This window comes from Leptonychotes weddellii, chromosome 11 (genome assembly GCF_054177405.1).
Source record: "Leptonychotes weddellii isolate Sample4059 chromosome 11, ASM5417740v2, whole genome shotgun sequence".
NCBI classification, from domain to species: Eukaryota; Metazoa; Chordata; class Mammalia; order Carnivora; family Phocidae; genus Leptonychotes; species Leptonychotes weddellii.
This window is the reverse complement of record NC_138379.1, coordinates 55,279,666-55,303,920: the sequence shown is the minus strand read 5'-3', so window position 1 is coordinate 55,303,920 and position 24,255 is coordinate 55,279,666. Positions and strand designations below refer to the sequence as shown.

Here is a 24,255-nt window from a genome sequence, read left to right as displayed (position 1 = left end):
CTCTACCAATTGAGCCAGCCAGAGCCCCACTTGTAGTCTTCATTTCTTTTGATGTCTTTTCTAATTTTGGTATCAGAGTAATGGTGGCCTCACAGAATGAATTCTATATTTTGGAGGAGTTTGTGAAGAACTGGCATTTATTCTTTTTTAAATGTTTAGCAGAATTCACCAGTGAAGCCATCTGGGCCTGGGCTTTTCTTTATGGATAATTTTTGAAATTACTAATTCAATCTATTTGTTATAAATCTATTCAGAGTTCTTTTTATTCTTGAGTCAGTTTTGGTAGTGTCTTTCTAGAAATTTGTCCATTTCATCTAAGTTATTTAATTTATTAGTATAGTGCTGTTCGTAGTATTCCCTTATAACTCTTTTTGTATCTGTAAGGTCAGATTTCAGTAATGATTCTCTCTTTTTTTCTAAGCCAGTCTAACTAATGATTTATCAATTTTGTTAATCTTTTCAAAGAACCAATTTGTGGTTTTGTTGATTTTTGTTTGTTTGTTTTTCTATTCCCTAGTTAAGTTCTGCTCTAATTTTATTATTGCCTTTTTCTGCTTGCTTTAGGTTTAGTTTGGTCTCTTTTTTTTTCCCCAGTGTCTAATGGTAGAAGATGAGATTTTTTATTTGAGATCTTTTTTTAATGTAAGCATTTTTTAGCTATAAATTTCCCTCTAAGTACTGCTTTAGCTGTATCCCATAAATTTTGGTATCTTATGTCTTTATTCTCATTCATTTAAAAGTATTTTCTAGTTCTCTCGTCATTTCTTTCTTGATCCATTGGCTAGTTAGGAAAATGTTCTTGTTGTTTATTTGTTTGTTTGTTTTAATTTTCTTATGTTTAGGGATTTCCTAAATTTCTTTTTGTTATTAATTTGGGGATTTCCTAAATTTCTTTTTGTTATTAACTTCTGATTTCTTTCCATTGTTTTGCATTCATTAAAGCTGATGCTCCCAAAGACTCCCTAATGATATGGGAAGGTGCTTCTGTCCTCTTTAAAATAATTGGTTCCCGTTTAGGGAGATTTACTAAGTGTCAGGCCCTATAGTAGGAGCTTATCACATTATCACATTTAAATACTCACAACTGAGGCCTAGAGATTAAATAGCATTTCTAAGGTTATACAGCTAAATTTCAAAACAATTTCCCATAAGACTTTACTATATGTTACAGTAGTAAAAAAAAAAAAATCAATTTAAAATTTAGAGACCATATGATACAACTAAATTTAAACAGAATAATTTGTTCAAAAACAAAGAAACAATAATAGTAAAAGTGATTTGTTTCTCATAATGAGATGACAAGTATTTTTTTCCCTCTATTTCCTTTCAAATCTTCCCTAAAAGAGACATGCTTCATTTGTTAATAGAAAAAGTATTTTTAACAAACTAGCCTATTAGTTAGGAAAGGGAATAAAACTTAATTAGGGAAAAAAAGTTAGAAAAGGAAAATTAAATGGTAATTTTATTGAAGGTATTAATACTACTAAAATTCTTTAAACTTTCTATTTATGCAATTATGGATCATAGAGCTAAAAATGCGATACTATGCAAAAATGCTTAAAGCAAATAGCTGAGCCACCACATTTTTATTACTAGTAATAAACAGCAACTAAAAGTAAATCAGATTATAGAGCATAGAATTATGAGATAAAATACATGAGAAAAACAAATTCTGAGAGATAACTGCAGAGAAAAGCAATAAATTCAAATATCACTCATTTAGCTATGGTCTTATTCTTCCGTTACTTCTCCCCCCTTTCTCCAGATGTTTGTTATTCCTCCTGCTCTTCCTCCTCCTTCTCCTTCTTCTTTTTTGCCAGAAGTTTCTCCCCATATTACCAGTAGGAATCATCACTCAAAACTGGTTCATGCCTTCTTTTGATGAATATTTATTGAATACCTACCATGCTTTAGATCCTGGGGATACAGAAATGAAAATGATATGGTACCTGCTCTGAGATCATAATGTAGTAGGAGAGAAAGATGTAAAAATGAGTGGCATTCACTGTGACAGCCTTGGTAGCACGTCTGAGCATAAACTTAAAGATGTATCCAGTTATTCATGAGATGGGAAAAGGGGAAAGCATTCCTATAACCACCACCTGAATCAAGATATAGAAGATATACCTATACATATTTAAGAGAGTAGCCTAAGTTAAAAATTTATTTTGGGGAAGGGTCACGTTCTAACCACAATAAAGATGGATAAGACATAGTTCGTTATTTCCTCAACCACCAACTTGATTTCTACCACCATAGCTTAGTTTTTCCTGTTCTGGAACTTCTTATAATTGAAGTCATCTTTAAGTACTCTTTTGTATCTGCCTTCTATCCCTCAACATAATGCTGTTGAGATTCATCCATATTGTTGCTTTTTATTTGTGAAGGAGTTCAATTCTCTTTATTGCTGAGTAGCAATAACAATATATTGTAAATATCAATATGCCACAGCTTATGACTTCACCTTTTGATGGACATTAAGGTTGTTTCTTGTTTGGGGTCATTATAAATATTCTGGTACATGCCTTTTTTGACATATGTTTTTCTCTTGAGTAAATATCTAAGGGTAAATTTCCGAATCATAGGTTAGCTGTATGATTAACTTTATAGGAAACTGCCAAACTATTTTTCAAAGTGGCTATACCATTTTATGTTCCCAACAACAAGTTCTGTGAGAGTTCTAATTGCTTCACATCCTTACCAACACCTAATATGGTTAGTGTTCTTAATTTTATCCACTCTAGTGGGTATTGAGATAGTATCTTGCTTTGGCTCCAATTTGCTTTTCTCTGATGACTAATGATGTTTTTCATGTGTTTTTTGACCATTTGTATATCTCATGTTAACTCTAACCCCTAACCCTATTGGGTGGTTTTTCTTTTTATTGTTCAATTGTAGAAGTTTTTAAATATTCTAAATAAAAATCCTTTATCAGGCATATGTATTGTAAATATTGTTTCCCAGTTTGTGGATTGCCTTTTCACTTTCTTAAAGACCTCTTTTGAAGAGCAAAAGTTTTTAACTATGATGAAGTCCAATTTACCAGTTTTTTTATTTATCATTTGTGCTTTTATGTTCTATCCAAGAAATCTTTGCCTATCTCAGATTACAAATATATTCTGTATTTTCTCCTAGAAATTTTATAGTTTAAGCTTTTAGAATTGGCTCTGCAATTCATCTCTAGAAAATTTTGGTATATGGCACAAGTTATTATGAAAAATTTCAAACTTACAAAATATATGGAAAGAATATAATTATGAACCTTTTGTACCCATTACTCAGCTTCAGCAACTATCAAATCATAGTCAGTCTTGTTTTGCATATTCTCATATGTACGATGTATACATATGTATGAAATATATGAGGTATATTTGTAAAATTACAATCTTTTTTTGGTTACGATCCAGAATTTAATCCAGGACTACACTTCCTTAATCTCCTTTGATCTAGTATGGTTCTTTAGCTTTTTACGTTTTTCAAGACATGGGCATTTTAAGAGGATGTCTCTTAATTTTAAGTTTTCTGATTATTTCTTCATGGTTAGTTTCATCTAATGCATTTTTGGCAGGAATACTACATCAATGATATTGTATACTTCTCAGTGCTTTCCATCAGGAGGCACATGGTGTCAGGTTATCCCACTTTTCAGTGATACTAAGTTTGATCACTTGTTTAAGGTGATATCTGCCAGATAACTCCACCAGAAAGGCACCTTTACTCACCTTTTTAACAAATAATCTGCGAGGAGATACATTTCATGTTCCTCAATAAACTTTCAATCAATAGTCTTAGCACCCACTGATGATTCTTGCCTGAATTGATTATTATTATGGTAGCTAAAAAATGGTGATTTTTCTGACTTTACCATTCCCTCTATAGTTGTCATTCTACTGTAACAAAGAACTTTCTCTTCCTTCTCATTTTTTATTACTTAATTTAGGTATTTTTGGTAATCTGCCTGGACTCATGAATTTCTTTTTTAATTCAGTATGTTACACTCAATTACTACCATTATTCATTTTAATATTCAAACTGTCTAGATTTGGCTGTGATCCCTTTTAAACTGGCTTTGGTATCCTTTTGACATGCCACCATTAGTTTTAGGGTTTTTAAGCTTTGCATTGTTTTTGTGTTTATGTTTAGAACGTCCTACCCAACAAAATGTTTCAGACTCACCTTATACTTTCCCTGCTGATGGAATGAGCCATTTTTTCAAAAAAACACTAGTTCCTTTTTTGTGGAAAATGGTATTTAGAAGACAAAATCTGAGCACCGGGTATGCTTTTTGCTCCTGGGGTATCAGTACATCTAGGCTCCTTTAGTGGACACAGAGAGGAAATAAAGTTTTTTAGAAAACCTTAAGTTTATGTTGGATGCCTTTAATTACTATTCACCATCATAAGATTCTTCCTTTCCTTCCCCATCCCACATTTGTAGCTTACTCTTCTTTCACAGTGACAACCCCACTTCCCAGCAACATCCATGTGCTTACTCATTTGCTCATTACTCACATACCAAGTGGTTTCAGAATTCAACTAACAATAAACCTGCTAAGTAAAGTTCAAGATTTCTGTATAATTCTATTTTTAGAATATATTCTGAGGGTAGTCACAGTATTATGTTCCTTTCATATTTTCTGAAGCAAATCCAGTGTGTCAAATCATTTCATCTGTAAATATTTCAATATAGCCCGACCACAATGCCATTATCACACATAAAAATTAACAATTATGGAATTAACAAATATCCTAGGTTTTTTTTCAGGTCTCAGATTGACTTATAAGTACCATAAATGCTTTTTTGTCATTTTGTTTTGTTTTGCAATTTATTTAAACCAGAAGTGAAATCTATTGTAATTGGTTGATCCATCCTAAATCTCTTCTGATTTATATGTTTTCCCTCCATTCTTTTTTTGTTTTCTTTCAATTTTTATATTTAAGAAACCAGGTCATTTGTCCTACAGAGTTTGCTCCAGATTTTCCTTATAGTATAATTTATCATGTTTCTGTCTCTTTATTTCTATAAACTAGTTGTTGGATGAAAGGTTTAATTATATTCAGATTCATTGGGGAAAGGAGGGTTTTGTTTTGTCTCCTTTTGAAAACAGAGGTTTACAATACTACTGTGTAGTAATATTTTGTTCTCCCATCAGGAAGCATATATCATCTGATGATCTTTTTTGTGTGTATGATATTACCAGCTATTGGTGCTCAATGCCTAGATCCATTGATTCATTAGGATTGCAAATGGAACCCTTTTTGAATTGGACAATGTTCTAGACACACATATGTATACACACATCCATATAGACACATTTCTGGGAGCAAATGTACCTCAAGCCAACTCTTGTCTTTCCTTTAATAATCTCTTTATTTCATTCTTACTTGTTCTTGAACCTCTCGTTATAAAAAAATCTCTTTTCTGTACAAAAACAAGATATGTATAATACAAAGTGATGGCCCAAATTTATAGTAACAACTTTCCAAGGGGAATACAATTATCTTAGAGGAGGGGGGACAAGAATAAATTAGGAGGAAAGAAGCATTTATAAAAGATAAGGAGGCCACAAAAATTGTGTTATCTGGGCTCAGGACAAATTTAAATCTAAATTCTTCCCAGGGAACATTTATATCACGAAGGTGACATTTTAGAGCTAGGAAACATTTGAGATTTGAAAATTTTGAACAGGAATATGAGAAGAGAAACTGAAACATACCTCTAGTTTTAAAGTTTTCTGCATGAAAAAGACAAAAATACATCGATTCACTCATGTGTCTTTAAGAACATGTGGTTCAAGTGGAAGAAGCAGCAATTTGAGTTTTTTGTTTCATTTCCTTTCTTTCTTCATGAAACATGTATTATCTTAAGCCAGTTCAGCAATGCCATTACAACTTAGAGTCATGCTGAGCAGTTTCAAGCCACTTGACCTAACAACTTAGAGATTTTTTGAGTGACAGTGATAATATGCTGACTCCTGGTATGGGTGTTCTAATGTCTGTCACAACATGAAAGGTATTCATTTAACAGAGGAACAGCGGAATCAGATAAACAAGGCATATGTATCTGATTGATTGCAAGGGTTGGGGAGGGTGTTTTCAACTCATTCGATTCAAGATAAAAAGTATTTGCTCCAAATAAAACTTAAAACATGCTGTGTTTGTTTCCTCCCATCCTATGGTATAGGGGTTGGGGAGAGGTTCCTTTTTTTTTTTATGACTTTATTGAGATATAATTCACATAGTATACAATTCACTCACTTAAAGTGTACAATTCAGTGTTTTTTAGTATATTCATAGGGTTATGCAACCATCACCACAATCTAATTTTAGAACATTTCATCTCCCCTAAAACTAACACCATACTCATCAGCTGTCACTTCCCACTCTCTGTATGCCCTATCCCCAACCCTAACCAACCACTAATCTACTTCGTCTCTATAGGTTTTTGCCTGTCGTGACGTGAACAGTCACCTCTTAATTGCCATTCATAGCTTGTCCCACTGAAATTCTTTTTATTTTTTTTACATTATCATAAGAATAAGAATAGAATCGAGCCCTCAAAAACATGAATGTGTATCAAAAAAATTGTAGCAGGATAACCCACAAAAATATTGTTGAATACAATAACTTCTGATGGCTTAAATAACTGCCAAATAGTGAAGCTGTTCAAATGATGACAGATTATAGTATCATGAAAGTCAAATGCTAATAATTTTAAATATAAATTTGAAACAGGCTTGGATTGCAGAAACTTTTCTTGCTCATAAGAGCAGCAATATCTGCAACCAGTAATTGCACATTCAAATCCTGACTTTACCTCTCATCAACTATGTGACTCTGGACAAGTAACAGAAGATTTGTAAACTTCAGTTTCCTCATCTGTAACGGGAATAATGATGATACCAACCTCCTGAAGTTAGTGTGGAGATTAGCACATGTAGAGCTTTTAGAACCAAGCCTGGCACATAATAAGCGCTCAATAAATGGTTGTTGTATCACTTTTGTTCATAAGAACTCAATGATCAGGTCAAATTCTAAAATGGAACTCTTAGATATGCCAACTTGCCACTTGCCACATGTGATTGGTATTTTCAAAGCCTCTATTCAAAGAAGTTTCCTGCCATGAGAGCATTAGATCGAGATCTAAGATACAGCAGTGTAGAGAAAAAATAGCATTGATAAGTATGATTAACAGAGCTGAAAACCAGCCTTCAGTTGCTTGAGAGCCATGTGTTCTATAAATAGTAAAAGTGCTAATTTATTATTCTCACCTAACACTCATGTAACAGATTTTCCTTTTTTAAATTAAAAAAAATTACCAGCAACAGAAAGCTTACATAATGGTATTATACATGTCTAATAGAAAGTAAAGACTAGTGTTAGAGCATTATAAACCACCTATAACCTCTTACATTGGAAATGTTTTGCTAAGACCCTAAATGTGTGACTTTTAAGTCTGTGAGTGTGAACGGAAGTTGTGATTTGGTTTTGTGTCCATCAGTGTAAAGCCGTTTAACCACCAATGACTCTATTACATTCTCTTTCATTCCAGTACAAAATGACTTTGGGTAATAAGACTAATACATTAGATAATTTTATTTTTGAGCAGTTATTATGTATTTTCTGTTCTTTTAAAGATGTGATGCTAAATATTATTATATCCCAATCAGATGACTCATGATACACAACATTTTCATACTTGGGAAATGTTAACACATTACAGTCCTTGCTTTGAAATGAAAAAAGAATTAATCAGATAACACATATTCATTTTCCTTTGGTCCCATGAGACAAGTTAAATGATGTGGTTTGCATGTGGCCCCATTTTGGCCCTCAAACGCCTCTACACTGTCCATCTGTGTCTACATTTTAACCCCAGGCTTTCCTCCTTTGGGCATTGTTTTGTATTTGCATGAGAATTTGTGGATTTTTTTTTTTTTGCATGAAAAGTCATCCATGATGTTGAAGTTAAATGTCTAACATATCTTGCAATACACATGTCATTAATTCTTACATGATTTTTTCTTTTATTTTCAGTTACTGAAGTTTAAATATGCTTGAAAAGTAAAAGTGGCATGAAACTGGAGTGATGCAAGACTACTTAATGTTCCTTTAAGGACTTACCATTTTTTAGCTGGGAAAATTTGGGGGGCCGTTCCCAGCCTTGTCTCTGGACACAAATCCTCAATGACAGGTTCTGACAAAACTATATTGAGCATAAGTGCTGTCAGCAGAGTCATAAATTCTGAAATAATACTTCTTTTTACCCTGAGAATGTATATCTAATACTTGACGTATTACGTATAAAATATGTTGCCTAATTTCAAAAATTATCAAATATTTGACTTAATTGTTTTTCTTAAAGCCTTCTTAATGAGACATAAAAATTAAGCTTGACTGATTTTGGTGAAGTTCCTAGCACCCAAAAAAGTAATAAATTACTGAATGACAGCACCAACATTTTAGCATTTTAATGTTTCCTAAATAAACAAGACTACCAAAATGGATATCTGATATAGGAGCACATGAGTATACGAAGAAACTAAGTTATTTACACTATTCAGTCAAGCTTCAAACCCATAAGAGCACGTCACTGAATCCCACCAATGGATAAGATATATACATCCAAACAAGTGCTTTTCCTTCCAAATAGTCACCCTGCTGGCCCTACGTGTATTCCTACCAGCTGCCATTGCTAGAACTATTTTGAATACCCCTTGTCAAATTACCTTCAGAGTCTTTGGCACATTCATTTTAATACCTGTGTGGTAACAAATCTTGTTCTTTGGAGAGTGACTGTCAGAGCCAGTCAAATAGGTATGGTGATCAAGCTGGTGAAACATATTTTTTAAATGATAGGTGAATATGAAATTACTAAGACTTGCAGAGCCTATAGCTTATAAAATGACTGTGAATTCATTTCCCAAAGAAGAACCCCACAAAGCATTTACATAACAGCAACAGGGGGAATAAATGAAATTTCCTTAAGGAGTCTTCTAGGCAAGCATATGAATAAGTTCTAATATATGTCTTATATTATGTGTATCTGTATTACTTTTAATTCGGTCTCATTTAACCTAACGAAGTGGTTTACATTTTTAAGGACAGTCCTTCTTACAGTATTTTTTATCATGTCAGAATATAGACGAGTAACCATTATTTCTCCCTTGCTCGAGTGAATATCAAGTTACTGTCTTTTAATACCAGATTTGGGTTGACAGTGTCCTAGCTGTCACCAACTAGCCCCATGATATTAGCAAGAGACTCAACCTCTCTGGGCCTCTGGTCCCCTGTTCCCAAGATGAGGGTGTGGGGCTCACGTGTCTTTAAAATCTCTTTTGAATGAATAATCATTGTATATCTATGTGCTACTATAAGTATCATATATCATAAATCTACACACTTCTCTGTGTGTTTTAAATTAAACCCAAGTGGAAGTAACTTATATTCAACTTACAAAAAAATGACATCCAGGCACTGAGGTATCTAGTATCTCTAAGAAAGTCTTCTCTACCTGATGATAATGATGATGATAAAGATGACATTTGTATAGCACGTTGTTTATCCTGCCTCACCTGAGTCTCACATCCTAAGAGCTGCTATCATTATCCTCCATTATGCAGATGAAGAACATACTGAGGTTCAGAGATATTCAGTTACCTGTCTAAGGTGATGGACTAGCAAGTTGTAGAGCCAGGACAGAAGCTCTAGGTCTTCTGCTTCTAATTTAAGACTCTTTTCCTCCATCATCAGTTACCTGCAACCAGTCTTTTCATTAGGAGGCATTTTTTCCAAGGTGTCATCATTCAGAATTTACACTCCTTGAAAATAAAATCTGCCTTCGGAGAGGCTCTGGCACCTCTTTAGACTATCCACTTGCGTCACTACAGCTCTCTCTGCTTTTACAAACTAGTTGTTTTGTCAGCATGAGTGTGACAACAATTAGACGTCCCCTGTTTTTGCCCCATGCCTTTTCTCCTTCACAGTCATTCAATGACAAGCGTAAAAAGAGCTTCATCTTTTCACGAAAATTCCCATTCTACAAGAACAAGGAGCAGAGTGAGCAGGAAACCAGTGATCCTGAACGTAAGTAGATTCTCGAAGAGAATGTCACATGCAGCACAAGAGAAAAAAATTCTTCACGGGCAACACGCATGACGTAGGCTCCCCCACGCCACACGCCTAGGCAAACAAACACGGTAGGCAGGCAGGTCAGGGCTTACTACTGTGACCAGTGTTTGGCTGCAGTCTGGATCCTTCCCTCGATGTGGCTCTTCTTTGCAGAATGAATTGGAGAGGGACTTCAGGAAGCTGGGACTTTGCTTCCAGCCAGCATTTTTCTGTGACCAGGGCTGGGGCTGGTTTGCCTTTCTGTCATACAGCTCTTGAGGGCTTGAGACAAATTCTTTTCTGAACAGAAATATTGGATTCCATTGCCATGTGTATGTTTTTGAATTCTAGCTCATTGGGAGCGATTAAATTCTCTGTATTAATTACTAGCCCTGTGTTTACACCTTCCCTCCCAGCAAATGTTAAATAGCATTTAACTGAGCATTTAACTAGCATTTAACTGAGCAGTGAGCTTGTATTTTTGGTGGATACTGAATCTAAGAATTTGTCTTGAAACTTGGGAGTGGAGCATTGCTCTGAGTGGTACATTTCTGTGGCAACATTAACAGTGGGCACAAATGGCATTTGGTGAATCTTCCTCTTTTTCTGTAACAGTCTTTTGATTTTTTTTTTTTTAAACTCACTATCTTTTGAGTTGCTTTACAAATCTTTGAGTCTCAGCCCAGGGAGTTTGGGGTGAAAGTTGTTTCAAAAGAAGAAAGAGTGGGATCCAGATTGCTTAGGCAACACGGTCTGTCATGGTAGTATCCATTTCAACTCCACTGACTTCTTCCTTCCTCTTCCGTGGCTGTTCTTCCTCTCTCATTGCTCTCTCTGGGGACTTCCATGCAGGACATCCCCGGATTAGGTGACGACGGTTATGGAACAAAGACTCTGAGTAAGTTCCCAGGAATGGTCACTGTAACTTTTCTTTTCTTTTCCTTTCCTTTTGAGTTTGGCTTTTGTTCCTTTTCTTGAGGGCCTTTCACTCCTAGCATGCACAAGATACGAGTTTTATGTTACCTAGCTGTGAATGCTCCTACAGAGTAATTTCAACCGTTTTGTTCTGCATGTCAGCATTTAAAAGCCAAGTGTGTCAGGCACTGTAACTTCTGTTGCAGTTCACACCTGCCCTTTCTGACCATGTGATGTGGCCAACATGGTCACGATGCCAACCACGGCATCCCTTGCTCTGTCGCCTAACACCTCCCAGAGAGCAAGAAGCCATGTTGAAAGAAAGGGTGAGCTAAATGTTCTAGAACAAGAGAGTAGAAATGTACTTTACGTCCTTTCTTCTGCCTTGGTAGCCAGAAATATTTAATGACCTTGCCAACTTCCATAATTGGGTCGTACTTTGCTAGTAGTAAAGGAGCTATTTTATTGTCAAAGGGAACATGCCTTCTCAAAAAATAAACATTAAGCTATTTGATCTTCCATGGATAATTCTTTGTTATTAACTATGATTGATTTTTTTTTCTGACTTGCAGTGATCCTGCTTGAAACGTTTGTATGATAAAATTTTAGATATGTATTAATATGTTTTTCTATCAGTCATTTATTAGCGGCATTACATAATCAGGTCTTCATTTTATAGTATAGACTGCAAAATAAAGTATATTAAACCTTTAACTTTTCTAGTTATTAATGCCTTTAGTCTGTGTCTCGTTGCACTAAGCAATAAAAATTAATAATCCTGTGTTAATATACTATACTATGATTTTTCTTTCTTTAACACTAACTCCATTGTGTAGGCACCAATGAAATAAGAACAGTTTTGTGTCTTTTGCAACTGTATGACATGCTCATTTTTTTTGTTTATTTTATTTTAATTTAACAGCTATGGGCAATATTTTTAGAAGCTGTTCATTTCATTTGTATAAAACAAAATAGCACTGAGCTGGACTTTGCTTTCAAGAGCTGTTTCTTAACCCTGTGTAATGATATGCTTCATCCCTCAGATTGTTAATTTGGACTTTTTTTTTTTAGAAATAGATATAGAAAACAAAATTTGATCAAGAGTAACTACTGATCTTTTTAAAGATGAAAACTTTATCTTTGAGTCTCTCTATGGCATATGTCATGAAATTTTTCTTGAATTAGTGGCTGAAGTTCAAATACTGATCTCAACATTATCTGGATAGCATCAAGTACCACCAGGTTCTAGATTTTCAATGGGGGCGGGGTGCGGAGGAGAAGCATTTTAATATATTGTGAATAAATGAATATCACTGAAAAGTAGTTGCTATTAGAATGTCAAAAATATGAGTGATGACCTTTTAAATCCAGAATGTGCAAATGTTCGTTTCGCTTTTTTAAAAATTGAACAGATTTCAGTAGGTAAAGTTATTTGCCAATTAACGCTATCATTAACCATCGTTTGGACTTTAGCTGGAACATATTTTCAATTTCTCTTTACCTACAAAATGGGAAAATTCTGTGATACGATATCTTGATACTAAGAGAGATTGGTTAAGTAAAACACCACATAGAGAGCATAGTTTCATTCTCAGTTATTTTAAAAGTAAAAAAAAAAGTACAACAAAAAGACCCAAAAAACCCTGTCATCTCCAATTCAAGGTACTTAAGATAATCGTGTATATGAAGATACAACTTTGTTGGGTGTGTCCCTTGACTTTTTTTCAACAACAGAAAACAAATTTGCCCTGGGTCATTCACACTTCTTTCCCTAGTACCCTCTGCACTTGTAAAATGTGTGCCTAAATTAGCAACACAAAGAGAAATGACTCCTATGATTTTAGCCCATGTTTTGCTTTTCCTTAGTTTCATTCTCTAAAACTAATCCTTCCAGGATGCATTAACTCAATTGTGAGAATCCTTCCACGACATATATTGTATCCCATCGTCACATTGTTCACTTTAAAAGTATTATAATTTATTTGTCAATTATACCTCAATAAAGCTTTAAAAAAAAGACTAATCCATCCAATTGGTGAGAATCTATAATATGAAATACATTTTAAAGTACTTTTTACTATGAGAGAGAAAATAATGTTCTATATTCTTTTCCATTTTCTAAATATGAACAAGTTGCCACTTTTTAAAAGCCCAGTTATTGGTAATGAGCTTCAGAAATCAGTCATATGTTCTTCATTTAATTAACCTGATATACAAAGGACTTGATAAGTTAATGAATTTATCTTCTATAACTTAATACAGAGTACAAATGAAATGATTTTTGGAAATAAAAGCTCTAATTCTGGCATACACATCCCTGTTATGTTAGCTAAACTGTATTTTTTATGAAAAAAATTTGAAATATCACCATACAAGCAAGTTATTCAATATGAATTAAAAGCATACTTCATGCCAGGACCTGTGCTTGGTATCAGACCATTTATCCCCTGCCTGTTTCATTCCTCCAGAACCTAATAGCTATCTAAGCAAGAATCTTAAAATAAAATCAAGAAAATATTGAACTGATTCATAAACCATTTTTCAGCGACTCATTTCTTCCTCTAAAATTTTCTCCTCACTCACTGAAGCAGCAAAAATTCTCAACAGTCCCTTTTCATCCTGAGAATTCATTTAAGAAGTATTTACATAGAAATAAATTTCATGGGGTCCCAGGGACCACCTGGCAATCTGAAATGCAATATTCCTGCAAAATGCCTAAAGGCTAACACAGAGAAACAAAAAGCTTGTAAGCAAACGGTGCCTACACACCAGAAGCTTCTGAACTTAAGAGTCAGGAAACATCCAGCTGAGTCACACGAAACTGGAAAATCAGGCCCATGAGAACAGGGTAAAGTATGCGTAAAAAGAAAAGTGCTTAGATTGACATTCTATATGTTTTAAAGGTACTTTCCTGTTTGCTAAAAAGAAGACCCAGCAATCAAATAGTAGCTTCCTATAACGTGGAGATAAAGTTTTCATCTTTTGTATCTTATCTGAGTTTTCTTAATGCCACCTCTTCTGCAGCCTTTCCCCGTGCCTCCCGCTTACACTTGTAGTAGCCTTGCATGAGTGTTATTCCTTCACGTTCTGGCTGCTCTCCAGTGCTTGGTATTTCTTTAATTTGCTGTGCTGTTCTTGCAGAACATGTCTCTTCTAATGCCAGCGATAGTGAAAGTAGCTACCGTAAGTTACTGCTTTGGTTTGTGGTTCTTTTCTTTGCAATTGCTCCATTGCCTGTCTTGGTCATTTCCGATTTTCGCTCCTGTTGTGTTTCAATTGCTGCCCTTTATCATCCTCATCCAAAGCAAATGGCTTGACGTGAAATCGTCGCGTGATGTGGAAGGATACAAAAGACACTAGGACCGTCTGTGGGATCCTCTGTGATGTGTGCAAGCAGTAGCGGGCTTGCTGATAACCCGAAACAGTTCCAACCTCAGTTGGCTGTGGCCTGATGGTGCAGTTCTCCCAGAGAAGGTGGGGGGAAAGGTCAGCCTGGCGGACTTGGACATTCGGCCCCCTAAAATAATTAAAACTCCCTGCAGGGTGGTTGAAAAGTCATCATGGTTTTATTTTCCTTCTCATTTTGCCTCTTTCTTTCTGTTGCCAGCTTCCTCTCCAAGAGAAATCTTGCAAAATTACAGTGTTCCTTTTAAATGGAGTGTGAACTTTTTTTATCTCTTCTCTCCTTGATTAATACTCGAAAGCAGATACTATGATATATCTGACTTTATATTTCTGATGGTTGGGAAGTGATGAAAAAGTTTCATCCTCTAATGGTGAAGGAACTCACTTTTTTTTTAAAGTGAACAAATCTTGGATCAGAAAGCTTAACTTTCTGAAAAGGTAGGTAACTAAAAATTATTCCTGGTCTTTATCTTTGGTCACCTCAAGCCATTTGCTTAGTGTATAAAAATATTCACCAAACACCAAGCACATCCCTTTGATGCATTCTTGTGGTTTCTTACCACCTACTTCCTGGGTTTTGGTGACTACCATAGGTACACATTATCAAGGGGATTCTTACAACTTCTATAATATTTTTTGTCCTCCTTAGTGAAATGGGTTACTCAAAAAGTGATTCCTGAGGATATTAGAAAAGTGCAGGCCCAATACGATTGATTAACCCACAGCCACCATGACAGAAATTGGTTGGGGGTTTTTAATCCCCCTTGAGTAGCATATTAATTAAAAACTAAAAGAGTTTCTGTTTTTGTTCTTCCATTACAGCATGGTAGTTTATAACACCATGCCTTTTTTGTGGTGGAGTGCCAACTGGTATTCTTGGAATATGACAAATTCAATGTGGATTTTGAGAAAGGCTCCATAGAATCAGATTGGTAGCAAATAGAAAAAAGCACAAAAGAGGAAAGGCGGCAGATGGAGGTAGGGGCCAGAGGAGGAAGATGAAACATAGTGCAGAATGAAATGGGAACAAAAAGAAATGTGATGAGGTTCCCTCGATCAATCAAATAATATGAAAACCACCTAATTTTCTTCCTCAACAGAATGACAAGTCTTCTTGGTGACAGGAATCAAAGGGTTTTTGTTCTCAACATGATCCTTCACATTTTTGCATTCTTCCCACTCATAATTTTATGATTATCCCAACTTGGCGAAACACTTGCCTCCCCCTTCCCTTCCTTTAATTTTAAAACAGACACTAGGCCAAGAAGAAGTGACCAAAGATTGCCTTCCTGACACGTGAGGTACCCTCAACTTAGTATAAGGAAAAATAGAACTTGTTTGTTGGGTTTCATGGGACCAATGGCCCTAGTTTCTTTGATATTCAGGCTTAAGTGTTGTGCTTCTATCCTGCAGACACAAGTATAGAAAGGGGAAACATCATACCGTGTTCTTTCAATTCTTTTTATGGAAAATATATACAAGAACCACCTTTTCCTTTGGAAATCCTTTTTAGAGGCCCCTCTTTTGTCTTTCATGGGTAGGAATGTTCTTCCCAGAATCATTAAGTTAGAAAAACTAGGCCAAGGCTTTCAGCAGCTTACAGGGGTTTTGGTAGTGATGTTCTAAGATGGCATCAATAATTCTTCATTATCAAATAGTAGATGCACACAAATACTTACTGAGTGAGTAAAAGAAACACTTGCCAGCAGCTTGAATTATCTATGAGAGAGAGGAAAATTGGAACTGGACTCCATGATATAACGAGAGCAAATGTGGAGTCTAGTAATCAGCCTTGGTTGGGGTCTCATCTGAGGTTACTAATCAGCCACTCAGATTGCTTTCTTTACAAATGAATGAAAGTGAAAATAGCCTTTGTCATAGCTTAGAGGGAAAAAATGATATTTCTTTCCCCAGGATGGAAATACGAGGAATTATAGAGGAATATTTCTTTATTCATTCAGCATGCACCATATATCATGCTCTCTTCAAAGGCACCATGAGACCCAGTATGAATCTCAACCAATTCTAGAACTCAGCACACACATAGTGGGGAGAGATATCAATAAACAACACCACCAACAAAAATGCACAACGTGCAGCAGTTTCTAAGGTAGAAGTCTGGTTCAAGAATAGTAGAGGCTTCCAAGATGATTTCAGAGAGGAAACGACCTTTGAGCTGAGCTTTGGAAACATGAGGTGCGTGCCAGCTATAGATAGGTTGAGGAAGAAACTTTCCAGGCAGGGCAGTGGTATGAAAAAAGGCCCAGAGACTTGGAACAGACGTGGTTTCCAGAAAATTGCCATTTTGAAATCAACACAGGCTGCATTCTTCTGGGTTTTGCTGTAATTATGACAAACTTTCATGTTTTGTGAAGAGCAGTATAAACAAAGACTAAAAGGCCCCTTTCCCACTGATGTCCAGGTGTTATTTTTCACTCTTAGAACCATTCCATGGCCACTCTGGGACACAGCACTTTAAAAAATGGTCAGTGGTTAGAAACAAAGCCCCAGACCTCTATGTCTTAGAGCTCCAGAAGGACAATTCACACTGCATCCTGGAATTACGTGTTGTGACCACCTTAACTAAAAGCCTCATACATTTCCTGAGATACACACACACACTTACACAAACCTCAATTTCTAATAAACAGCCCAGACCTTTCCTGCACCATCTCAAGATTATAAAATAGAAATTTTCAAAGTCCAACTATATCAAGCACTAGCTAAAATGCATTTAATTACAGTGCACATTGTATAATTATGCAAAATACCCCCTCAAAACTATCCTAATTATGGACTAATTCCAGATTTCTCTCTGTCAACAAAGTTGTACAGTACAGGCTTGTATTTGTGGTTGTTTTTATATCTTAGCTTTCAGATGTCCTTGTATTAGGACACAGTAATAGACCATATAGGTATAATGAAGACTGCAGACCTCTGCGGCTGAGACCTGCCTTCCTCAAAGCTCACAAAGTTCTTTATATCATGATGGGTACTGGGGAACTGATGATTATCTTTCTAACCTATTGGTGTTCATCAGTTAAGTAAGAGTTTCAAAACACGGACCTTGAAGGAACGATCTGAGTGGAATTGAGTGCTGATAAGAGGAGACCCAAAACTTTTCCTTTGGAATTTGTCAAAGTAATGCTCATATTCTTCTCCTTTCTCCACTGTCTTAAAGTATGGCCCTTGTATTTTCTCTAGTTCTTTAGCCTTTATAAAGTAATTTTTCATTATCCATTTTCTTATTTGATTTCTGCAACAAAACTGTGAGATATGTCTCATGTTAACACTCAATTTTACAGATGAGGAAGCTAAAGCTTGTTTAAGGTGCTGAGATCACAATATGGTGGCACTCTGGAAGACCAGTCGAGATATTTTCCTTCTGAATTCCTTATGTTGTCACTCTTCCAGACAGTTTGTAATACCAGCCTCCTCATGTTTTATCCAGTACATTTCAACTATTCCATACCACCTATCAATACAAGCAGAAACCTTTATATAGCATTAAATGTGCGCTAAGCCTGGTTTTAAGAGTTCTATGTACATTAACTGATTTAATCTTCTGAACATCCTATGGAGACACTGAAACGCTAATTCACTATGTGACCTTGAAGAAATCACTCATCGTCTTTGAACCTCAGTCTTGTCCTATGTATATTGAGTAGCTTGAGTTAGAGCACAGACGGCAAGCAGATTTGAACCAAGATCCCAGCTCTGACTGATGGGTAATAGCTGCCAGAAGAATTGTACTGAAAAGTACCGAGGCCAGGTTGAGGCCCAGTGGTAATGTGGGCAGTGATCAATCTCTGGTGCCCACCAAGGGCGTGGAATGGGGGAGTGACACCACGTGCCACATACTCGCTGTCTATGAACCCCATGAGCTCCAAGCGCTTTCTTAGAGCTAACATTCTGTGCCCCTAAGAACCTAATTTCTTCTTAAAAATGATCCAATGCAGGCACTAAACACTACCTTTAGGACATTAAATGTACTGCCATTGGGCTTCCCTTCCCTCCTCTGTCTTTTCTAGTTTCCAAAAATTCCTAAAGAACACCAAGTTGCTTTTCTCTATCATCTGGACATAGGAGGGTCTTCCTCTGAATCCCTCCTATTGTGACTTGCTTCCAGTTCAGACACAAAGGGTCTGGTGGAGACTGTTGGCAGAGGCCTCTGCTAACTCTCCCACAGCTGCAGCTGTCTGCACCCAGCACTGCTGCTCTCCCACTTCCAGCCATGCACTTGCCAAAACAAGACCAAGTAATAGTTTGTACCTTTTTGTCAGCTGTTATTTCTAAGTGCCAACACCTCCTGAGCAAAAAATAGAAAAACTACTAAGGATGACTCTTGTATAGAGATGACACAGCAGCATTTAAAAAAAAATAAAACCAGTTGGTGTTTACAGATGGAGCCCCTTCTGGCCACCCAGTGACTCTGCCTTGGGTTCAGCTCCACTCTCTGCCACCCGTTCTTTGTTCATTGGTAAGGTCTGCCCCTACATCCCAGCCTCATCAGAAAATTCTCTGTCTCTTGCCAACTCTTCAACGAGGAGTCAAAAAAGATGTGGTTTTAAATCTTGACTCCCCTACTTCCTGACTGAGAAAACAAGCCCCATTAACACCTCTGAGCCTCAGCTCCTTCATCTATAAAGTGGGGTCATCAGAGCACCTACCTCAGCAGAAATAACTGTGAAAAACAGAAAGCAATGGATGTGAAAGCCCTTTACGGCCGTACAGAATTATCTTTCCTTCATTGCTGTGGCTTTTTTCCCCCTCCTCCTCTTAGTCTCCTTCACATTACCCATAGAGCTTTTCATTCCCAAACATGAAAGGAAAAATTGGTTTAAGGTGCTGAGATCACAGCTATGACATAATCCCATCCACCACAGCTCCCCTGCAGGTCAGGTACTCCTAATGCAGTACCTGACTGTCACAGGGTCTTTAGAAGTGGGAGGGCATTGACATAAGGATGCTCCCACTGCGATCTGCCAATCTTCCTGCTCTGAACAAGAACCAGTGCCCTTTGTAAGTTAGAAAGTAAACCCAAAAGCAACGGATGAACAAAAGAACTACAGAACTCTCCAACAAAGTTAACCAAAGCTATGTTGCTTTGTCCTAGTTTTCTGAATCACAAATGAAACCTACTGTCACCGAATATCTTATTTAAGGTTTGCCTTTAGAATATCCCATCAGAATGATTTGTAAGGACATTGGAAAAAGATTCCTATGGGAACATGACGTGTTATATTTATTTAGAGAAAACCACACTTCCCAAAGTGAAAGCATACAGACAGAAACACAAAGGAAAACCTATCTTTGGCCTCATTACTCATCCCATTTCCTACCACTAAAATCAGAAAGCAAATTCATTGACATTTTTCTCTATGTTGAGCACTGGGGACGCCATGGTAAATGAAAGCCAGTCCTCGCCTTTATGGAATCCCCAGTCTAGTAGAAAGGCATAAGTATCTCCTGATGTTTAAAAGCTTTGTTATCCTGTGCTCAGGATTCTCCTCTCACATATTAGTCAGTCCATAAAGATTTCCCTGTGAAGTTACAAACACTACAGTACTAGTCGGCCATGTTTCTAGCCCTAAAGCTATACTTTGTCCCCAGCCATTTTTACGCTTACCTTCTGAGTTCCTATGACCTCTACCTATCTCAGGCTTTAGATAACTGTGGATCTTAGCACTCAATCACCTTCATTATTTTTTGGCCTAGACTCTGCAAATTTCAGCTGTTTAGTTTATTAAAAGGGAATCATATTTTCCCAAATTGAAAAAAAAACAATTGTGAATCTGACTCCTCACATACCAAACCCCAGATGTAGAAAAGTCCCTGAACATTCTTGGAGCAGCCATGAGTAGATGTCACTGAGAAGGAACATCAAGGCTCGTTCTCCATGCCATGAGGAAGTAGCCTAGCCTAGCTGTGCCATTCTCAGAGTAAGCCTGCATAAGGGTGAGGAGAGATGTGACTTGGCCTGGGGCCATTTCTCACACTTGAAAAAAGTAAGACACTCTCACCCTACCACATCCCAGCTACCTGGGTCCAGGGAAGACATCTGTACTTCACAGCTTTATCCATATATTGCCTAATTTCCCCAAATTAGTTGTCATTATCAAAACTCTCTGTACTATTAACTCCTTTTATGAAATTAACTCGCCTTTCCTGGTGCTGTCTGCTAAAGGAGGAGCACATTGGCAGATGGAATGTGTTTCAAGGGGGATGAGCAGATAAAGCAACAGTTGTGTTGCCCTTTAGTTTCAGGAAATACTACCTCCCATAACAGTCCTCTATAGAACAGCATACAGAAAGTCCTTTCCAATATCCCTAAACTATTTCCCTACCAAAACACAGTCAGGCCTGGGCCTGATGCAAAGAAAAGAGTAGATCCTCTGGGGTCACAGCTGAATCGGGCTAATCTCATGCCCAGTTCATTAACTTGACTTGAGGCCCCCTGTGAACCAGAAGGCTTGTAGTAAATGTCATTGGAGGGGCTGACACTTTTGCTACATTGTCTTCCTCAGTTCTCTTTCCAAAGTTGGAAGGCTAGATTTAGTAGCAATTCTGATCAGTGATTTAGGATCCTCCTCAAATTTTTTATCTTCTTGAACTGACCCAGCATTTTCCTGATGAATTAACAGTAGAATAAAATCTCAAGTGTCCTGTGGTATCTGCTGATGAAGTTTTTGTAACATAAATGAACCCAGCAGACGCTTGCTTTTGGACAATGTGCTTCTTTGGGAAATAAAACAGAAGATGAAATAAAAGGTCCAGAAATTCTGACTGATGCGGCAGCAAACTATTGGATGGGCCCTCTCCTTGAACTGAATGGTTTCATTTTAAGTGTAAGTAACAGGGGCTCCACTTCCCAGTGTCAGACAGAAGTCAGTCTCATAGGTCACTGCCCTGATGAATTGCAGGTAGCTGGTCTCTCGTCATGACTTAAGTTATAACCATCGAGAACCTGATACCATCCTAGTGCTGGAGTTTTACGAGGATGGAGGGATTTTGGAAAGATTCAAGGAAAGAGCAAGGAAAATGAACCCTGAACTGTGTCCGCTTCCTGTGTTTCAGAGCAGGGCTTGTAGCTGGGATCTGTGGGATATGACTGGTTGTTAGTTCACTGTAATTTTCTTTTCTTCTCTTCTCAGGAGGGCAAGAAGACTTCATTCTTTCTTATGAGCCTGTCACAAGGCAGGAAAGTAAGTTTCCCAGCATGCTCTGGTTCCTGATTTCCAGGCCATATCTGGTGACACCATCAGAGGAGCCGAAGAGTGAAGGACTAAGGAGGATAAACTCTGCTTAATTCTCCACTGTCCCCAGACCAGACCCTGCTCTCTCTTTGGCACAAACAACTTCCCTGCTAAGCACAGGCAGGGGCGGCTCCCAGGAGGATGAGGCGGCCCTCCAGATGAGTGGTCCTGAGTGGAAGGAGCACGGTTGAATCACTACAGAGCCCCACCTACAGGACAAATGGATAAAATCTCCTGGGAGACTGATGTCAGCTGAGTATTGAGAAAGGCTTTCTATCAGATCCGCCCTAAGATACAGGCCATCCTCTGGGCTGCTCCATTTCTTTTTCTAGGAGGCATTTATACAGAGGCTAATGGCTATTGACAAGGATATTGCAGAACGATTCAAGCATCAGAGGAGGAGTTGTACCAAATGGACTTTAGAGTTCCTTCTACCCTCATGTTACAAAGGAATTGGGAAAACCCCAGCAGAGATAGAGAGCATTTTGAGCTGAGGAATAGAAATTATAAAAAACATAAGGTGTCATTATACTAACAATTACTTCTTAAAGTCATTATCTAAACAATGGCCAGACAGCTGCTTTGGAATCTTTTTTCTCCCACTCAATTGACTAAATTCGTTAGTTGTTTTGACATTGTGTAGGCATAACCGAAGAGTAAGCAAAACCCCTCCAAACATTTCTTTTCATTGACAGACACTGCAGTTGCTTTTCCCTATTGGAAAATTCCAGAAAGTAGGCACAGCCAACATACCTAGTGTTAAAACACCAATATCTCCTGCCAGGCTTTGTGGGCAACTTAGCCAATGAAGTAATGCCTTAGCAGTTCTGTTTGGTAATTTCGCCTTAAGACTCACCTATGCAGAGCAGTTGTGCAGTCCTGTTCACGTCTTTCCCCTCATTTGCATCTCCCCTTCCTTCTCTGCAGTAAACTATACCCGGCCAGTGATTATCCTGGGCCCCATGAAGGATCGGATCAATGACGACTTGATATCTGAATTCCCTGACAAATTTGGCTCCTGTGTGCCTCGTAAGTATCATTTCTCTTTTTGCTGGAAGAAAGGCTCCCCTCCTTTGAGATGATAAAGTGTAATTCTGTTCCTCAGTGGTGTCTTCAGTGATTTGGATACTATCCGTTTCCTGTTATCTGAACATCTTTTTTTTAATCTGAAAGCATCTTAATTTTCTCTGCTTAACACTTCTCATCTGTGCTGCTGTGTATTCTCTATTTAGTGAGTATAATACGTCCTCCAAACTGACTGTGATCCCCCAGAAGGCAGGGTGAATCCTATCATCCTGTAAGTCCCATAGCCTTTAAAATAGCATAGAATTATTGATAGGCATCAGTATGTTCTTATAAATGGATTGAAATGCCACTGAAGCATCTTTTCCCATAGAATAAGAGAGATCAGAGACAAAGCCATGTATTAAAATCATCTCAGGATGACTTAGGGCCACGTGTCAATCCCAAAACAAAACAGCCTTCTCCATGGGTGATAACAGTGCCAGGATATGAGGGGTGAAGACAAGAAGACTTGTAAAACTTTCATCTACCCTCTAGGCCATCCCAGATTTTAATCTGCTTTCTTGTCCTGACGGAGGATCATTGGGTCTCCTGGTCCCACTGAGTATAGTCCCATCAGAGTCTATCTGCTCTGTGTCCCATGCACACCACACCTACCCATTCACCCCTACTCCCACAGCATCACATAAATGCTTCTGTGTGAGTGTGTGTGTGTTTATACAGATCCCCCCCACACACACACACAGAGGGAATTTCAATTTATTAGATAATTGAACTCTTAAATCTATCCCAACAAATATTTCTTTCTCACTGTACATTTTTGAAGCTTTATGCTTTGAAGTGTCTCTTATATTTCAGCACTGCAGATGTCACCCAGAATACCTAAGAGTAGCAGTCGAGTGTGTGCAAGTACGGAGACAGAGGGGAGCTAGAGTGATTGCTTTATCTCATGAAACTATTCCCAGCAAGAACTCTGGGAAGAGATCCTGCCAAAGAGCCTATCTTGAGAAAGACTCCAGACAGAAATGATCAAGTCAAACCCTACTCCATGCATAGCAGCCTCCAGTGCGTCCCTCCACTTTGGAAAGAAAAAAACCCAGACAGTCCTTAATGACCACTCCCACTTTCCCCTCCACCTTGCATGCTTTCTTTTGTTTTAATTAATAGCACTATTTTATGATATTCAATATATGCTCATTGCACAAAACCTGGGAAATGCTAAAAAGAAATTTAAGCGAGAAAATTAAAAATATACAGACTTTCAGAGTATCCAGAGATAACATCATTGTTAATATTTTCATAGAGTTTCACCTATTTCTCCTCTGACTGGGTACATATTGGATATATACAATTTTTTTGGCTTAACATTATTTAAAATTTTATGTAAATATTTTAAATGATTATTACATCATAATCATTCCTCATTTATGGGTATTTTGGGTTGTCTCTCCTTTTCACTCTTACAAATTATAATTAAAATATAGTTATAATTATGTGATAATTATTATTTGTAATTTATAAATTAATATAATGAATATCTTTAAGAT

The 24,255-nt window shown here is 37.2% G+C and overlaps 1 protein-coding gene across 1 annotated transcript in view; it reads left to right on the top strand.

Moving 5' to 3' along the window:
• Window positions 1–24,255, top strand: part of DLG2 (discs large MAGUK scaffold protein 2) — a 719,122-nt gene that overhangs the window by 679,360 nt on the left and 15,507 nt on the right. Inside the window, exons 17-20 of the mRNA XM_081798954.1 lie at window positions 9,986–10,085; window positions 14,166–14,207; window positions 21,584–21,634; window positions 22,613–22,714. Coding sequence (XP_081655080.1) covers window positions 9,986–10,085; window positions 14,166–14,207; window positions 21,584–21,634; window positions 22,613–22,714 — 295 coding nt within the window. The remainder of the gene's footprint in view (window positions 1–9,985; window positions 10,086–14,165; window positions 14,208–21,583; window positions 21,635–22,612; window positions 22,715–24,255) is intronic.